The sequence below is a fragment of the Xyrauchen texanus genome, chromosome 17 (assembly GCF_025860055.1).
Source record: "Xyrauchen texanus isolate HMW12.3.18 chromosome 17, RBS_HiC_50CHRs, whole genome shotgun sequence".
Classification (NCBI taxonomy): Eukaryota; Metazoa; Chordata; class Actinopteri; order Cypriniformes; family Catostomidae; genus Xyrauchen; species Xyrauchen texanus.
The window spans coordinates 7,262,891-7,268,890 of NC_068292.1; the positions used below are offsets into that span (position 1 = coordinate 7,262,891).

The 6,000-nt window shown below is 35.1% G+C and overlaps 1 protein-coding gene across 1 annotated transcript in view; it reads left to right on the top strand.

The window, feature by feature from the left end:
• The window catches only part of LOC127657910 (glutamate receptor ionotropic, kainate 2-like), a 375,882-nt gene extending 370,485 nt beyond the window's left edge, over window positions 1-5,397 (top strand). Inside the window, exon 16 of the mRNA XM_052146892.1 lies at window positions 2,547-5,397. Within this exon, the coding sequence (XP_052002852.1) occupies window positions 2,547-2,711 (165 nt within the window). The 3' untranslated portion in view covers window positions 2,712-5,397. The remainder of the gene's footprint in view (window positions 1-2,546) is intronic.
• Window positions 5,398-6,000: the final 603 nt, after the last annotated feature.

Below are 6,000 nucleotides of genomic sequence, written 5' to 3' on the forward strand. Positions count from 1 at the left end.
GATGCTACTGATAGTGTTTTTTATTAACCCAGAATAAAACCCAAGTTTTATTTAACCCAGAATTCTTTTCTCACCAATTTGGAATGCCCAATTCCCAGTGTACTCTTAGTCATAGTGGTGGCGTAGTGACTCGCCTCAGTGCTGGTGGTGGAGGACGAATCTCAGTTGCCTCCATGTCTGAAACTGTCAATCCGTGCATCTTATCATGTGGCTTGTTGAACGCGTTACCGCGTAGACGTAGCACGTGTGGAGGCTTCACGCTATTCCTCGCGGCTTCAATGCACAACTCACCACATCCCCCACCGAGAGCAAACAACATTATAGTGACCATATAGTAACTTTAAATCTAAACCATTTATTATTTTAGATTGTGCTTGTAAATCATAAGCTAGTTTAAGTTTCTAAGTTTTCTGTTAATGAATATTGTGGTGGACGGCGCTATGAAGAAGGCTGATCTTTGGGTAAGAACACTCTGCCCACACTGAACACTGATTGGAATGTGTAACGAGCACTTTATGACATCATCACGTCTCACAAATGTATCTCAACTTAAAACTCTGTAAACACAGTCAATTGTTTTTTACAAATATGATCTTTTCACATTTGTAAAAAGATCACAAAAACATTTTGGTCAGTATTTCACAGAAGTGAATTACTGATATATCAACGGTTAAAGCCATTTAAAGAAAACTTGGTGCAAATGTGCTCTAAACAATACAGACCCCATATGTATAATGCAAACCATTTACTTTATAAATCACTGTACTCCATTTTTACTTTGTATGCATTCATATGTATTTCATTCATTAGTGTTTCAGTGTTTCATTTTTTACTTAAGTTGCTTGTGACCATTTGAAATAGATTGTACTTGAATTGTAATCCATTTTTAAAGGATGTGATTGCCATTTAATGTGTATGTTAATTATTTAACAAGAGGAAAAACAGGAATGCAAATCACATTGTTTGCTGCCCTAACTGTTATACTGTTGAAAATATCACCATTTGTTCCTTGTTTGGAGAGTGGGGTGTGTGTTTAATTGGCCATGCAACTATACAGGATTCAAAATGTGAAGAAAAATAATATGCATCAATAAATCATGCAGTCTGGCAGGAGCAAGCAGAGTGAAGAAATCAGCCCTGGAGAAATGGCTAGAGTTAAGATGCTCACGCTCTGCATCCATATGGACACCAGAATTCTCATTATCTCCCTTCTCCACCTTTCACCCATCACCCCACACCTCAAACCTACACTGACCAAACTCACCTACTATCCCAGAGATTGCAAACTCTCTCAGTATGGCTGCATTCACACAGCAGTGGAATATGGTTGTCTGTCCTGTTTTAGAGAGCTACATTTCAGAATGCTAAAGTTACTGTTCACATGCAGTTTAGACTCATGCTGTGTGCAGTATGAATGGGAAGACACTCCACAACTTGTTGTTTTTTGTGTCATTAACATGCACATTGTATGAAGCGCATGCTTCAAAGGCTTTCTTTGCTGTCAATCACTCCTACCTCTCTGGGCAAGGTGTGGTTTCCGCAGTGTCTCCAATCAATGGTATTTTGTGGCCGGAGTTAGAGATAAAACTCAAAAAGGAGAAAGAAAGAAAAATAGACGAAACCAGAGCATTTTGTTGCATATCTGAGAAGATTAAAATAGTGGAAGATGCCTGAAATAATTTAGAATAAAACTGAATCCTTAAAGTTGCAATACAATAGTGTTATCTGTCACAATGGTTACTGGCATTGCTCACTTTTTCCGCCGTCTTGGTTCTGGAAGTGTTTTTCCCATTTATTTTCTCCATAGGGATTTCACAAAAGTCTTTATTAAAGCACGCTAAGCCATTAACTAAACCAGGCAGCTCAGAGGGGAATCACATTACAAATTTTTACACAATACAAAAGTATTTGAAATTCAGACAAAAAGGCAAAGGTACAAGACTGTGTACTTCTTTCATGAGGGAATGAACAATAATCCCATGAAGCACTGCGAATAACGTAATCAAATTAAAAACAATGGACAATAGAGTGATTTAAAGTTGTTGATTATAGGTATAGAAGATATTTTACATTTATTGAAAATATGTGTAGTGTAGAGAAATGGCATCATTCACGGTGTGTTATGGGAGTGTACGGTCGTTGCAGAGCTCTTGTGGCGCTTCATTTTGAAATGTTTTAGTTAAAATATTGTAGACTGATGGCTTCAACAGAAGAATATAACATTAATTAACCACCTCGAAACTGGTGGTACTGTAGGTCTGTCTTCAAAGGGTTATAAGTTATCGTTAATAATGCATTCACCATTGGAGAAAATGAATGGGATTTTTACTTCTGAAACCCAACCATTGCACATTCTATTGAGAGTTTGTATTCAGTTACCTGTTTATATAGATAGTATTCTATCCTGTCTGCTGTTGTATGAACAAATGTTGAGAGTCACCTGTAAATACGGTTGTCAGTCAAAATTCCTGACTGTGTGAACGGAGCCTATGTGTGTTTAATAGTGAAGGAACATCGATACAGCTCTGTTTTTTCTGTCTGTACAGAGGTCCTTCTGCAGTGCCATGGTTGACGAGCTGCGGGTTTCCCTCAAGTGCCAACGGCGACTCAAACACAAGCCACAACCACCCGTCATGGTCAAAACAGATGAAGTCATCAACATGCACACCTTCAACGACCGAAGATTGCCAGGCAAAGAGACCATGGCCTGAAAGGGGCACCAGCTCTCCCTCTCTCTTGATCCTGGAGAAGTCGGTTTTCTATACGGGGATGGGAAGATTGTCATTTCAAACAATTAGTTACTAAGAACAACAAAAACTGAAACATATTTCCTGTGGAAATACCTTGAATCTGGGCAGAATTATAGTTACCTCATCGCTCCACAACGCCACCAGGGCATAGACTGACCCATGCCAGTGTTCAGGGTAACTCTTAGCAGGAAATACACACAGCTAGAGCAGTGAGATCAAAATGATGTAAGGTGGTTTGTCCGCTCATTCATATTAGTTTTGGTTTGATGACACACTGTTGTCTGTCTGGAGAGAACAACTGAGTCTGTTAGAAAAACTGCAGAGACTTGCCCTGACAAATACAGGGACATAGAAAGGACGGATTTTTAATACATACTTGTGCTAAATTTATTTTAGGAGCAAAATTAAACAGAAATTGCAGAACTACTCGGAATCAATCAATCTGCAGTTTTTATTCAGCGGCAGAGCAATATCACTAAAATAATTCAACATGTTTTTCACCCACACTCACAAGCAATGGAAGCAGGGTAGGATAACAGGCAATATATGACTTCAATTTGTTTACGTTTTAAAGTACTATCACTTTTAGTGTGTAAGGCCAGGGATTTTTATTTAATTTAATTAGATTTAAAAAGTAAATAAATAAAAATTAATATACTGAAAGAGTATGACAGTTACTCTTTTCAGTGCTGTAGTACGGGCCCCTGCTGAATGCCACAGTGACTGATAGGATGGATCTCATGAAAATATTTCACCCCAAATTAAAATAAAGTAAATAAAATAAATAAATGAAACGGTTTTGAAAACAAAATATTTCTCTTTGAGAATATGGATATTTATTTATTTTTTATTCCCATTATTCTCAATTGTAATTCTTAATCATTTTGATTCTGGAATTTAAATACTGCATTACAATAAATAGATTCCAATTATTGCAATGCAGTCAATTTTACTGTATCATGGTAAAACCTTACTCAAATACAACATTTTTTTATTTAAATCAGCAAATATTAAAGGCATTACAATCAACAGTACCATAATGTATACACAGTTTACAATTTAAATAGGATATCTTTTCTAAATTCCCTATTTGTATACATAGTTTAATTTTATTATGACTCGCCACACTTTATTTTGTATGCCACAAACTGAAAACAGTTCTGCCAATTCTGGTGTTTCAGTTTCTATATCAATTTATGCTTGTTCCATTGTTGTAATTGCATTTCAGTTTTGTATTACCATTTATATATTTATAATCTATAAATATTATAATTATTGTTTTATAATGTGAAATGATGACGTAATTAACAAATGTACAGCCTATAAATGCAATGGTTTCATCAGATAAAGAAAGAATAAAATATACATCATAATATTGTATGATATAATAGCAATGAAGTGTTTAATGCAGATAAACAGATGTACGCAAATCACCTCATACAACGTGCATATATCATCATTCACATTAAAAACTTGAATAATATAAACTGGATGTGCAATTACAACACTAAACGAAACAGAATTAAAACGAAACACCTCAATTGAGGAACTGTCATCCATTTGCGGCATACAAAATAAAAGTGTGATATGTCATAATTAAAGTTAACCATACACATAGGGAATTTAGAAAAATGAATGTGTTTAATTGTCATAAAAGCCTAATGTCGAAATGTAAAAAAAAAAAAATGATTTTGGGGTGAATTATGTCTGGGATCTGTTCTTAACAGGTTTTGTGAAAGTCATCCGATAAGCTCTCCAATATTTGGGTGAATTTACTCAAAAGAATTCAAGAAACAAGAAAACTATTACAATGTATTTATTCAAGCATTTATGCTTTTTTACAGTCATCACAACTATGAAAACACATTGTTATTCAGTAATATTTTATGTCAAGTTTTTAATATTCACATTTCATTTGAATGTCACGTTACATGTTTGTACTTTTGTGGATTTGATTTCAGAAACAGAATCCTAATATAAACTTGTGCAAATGTAAGATTTCTATAAAACTAAGGTGTTTTGTACAATTAAAGAATATCAACATTTTGTAATTATTTTTAGCCACACAAATCAATCATTGGCATCACTCTCTTGATATGGGGGTGTGCCACCCCATAGAGTTTCCACTCCAAAATTTTAAATGATAATACCCTCTGAGACTGAACATATCCAGGACTGTGTCGCCTGGCCTCCATGAGGAAGAGTCTGTGCCAGGGTTCATGGTAGATACTGGGCACACTGAGGCCCACATGAAGGGGGAAGTGCTGAGCATGCCCGATAGAGTTGATGCGACGCATTTTGGACAAATCCTTTTTTTATCATGTAAAGGAAACATATTTAAAGAAAGATATTTTTACTTGAGATAAATAGAAATTATAAAACTGATACAAATGTGTGATATATACATACAAAGAGATGAGGTGAAGAGAACTGCTTCTATCGCTTCTTATTTGATGCCCCAGTTTCTAATAGACTGCTAGTACTCTGTGCCGAGACGTTGTGAGTAAATGGTTTAAAATGGATAAGATGTATTTCAAGATTTTTCAGATACAAAACAAATTTTGACCATAATGTGAAAACAAACTCAAGTGCACACAGTTTACTGTCTGAAGTTGATGCACAAGTTTAAAGGAAGTCATTAAAAAAAGTCAGCACATTTGCGTGGTGTGGCCTCTTTTTATTTCCTCCTACACTTAAAACAGGGCAAATTTCACACAGTTGATAATGCTACCCCCACCCCCCTGTAAGAAAATATCTGTTTTCTCCTACAATCACCTGCACTTTTCATTTCCATCACTGCCAAATAATATTTACATGTATGGCATTTGGAAGATTGCTCGTAGACAAAGAAACTTGCAAAAAGTACTTTAGTAGTTGGATTTAAAAAGTAATTTATGTACTGTTGAAATATCTGATCATAAAAGTAAACAATATACCAAGTCGTCATATTCAAGTGTTCTGTAGGCATAAGATTTTTTTGGTGGTAAACAACACAAAGTCATTTTTTCAGTGAACATCTTGACGTATGGTGGGCATCATAATCCGATTATATCATGTACGTATTCAGATGTTCTTATTGCAGAAATCAGTAATTTCACTTGATAGTTATATGTTCAATTAGGGTGCCATTTCCTGACAGAAATCAGGAATGTTTTTTACAGTAACCATAGTTTAACCATGGTATTTATTGTAAAACCATAGTAACCAATACAAAATGATTCCAGTAAAAACCATGGTTAATTTTGTAATG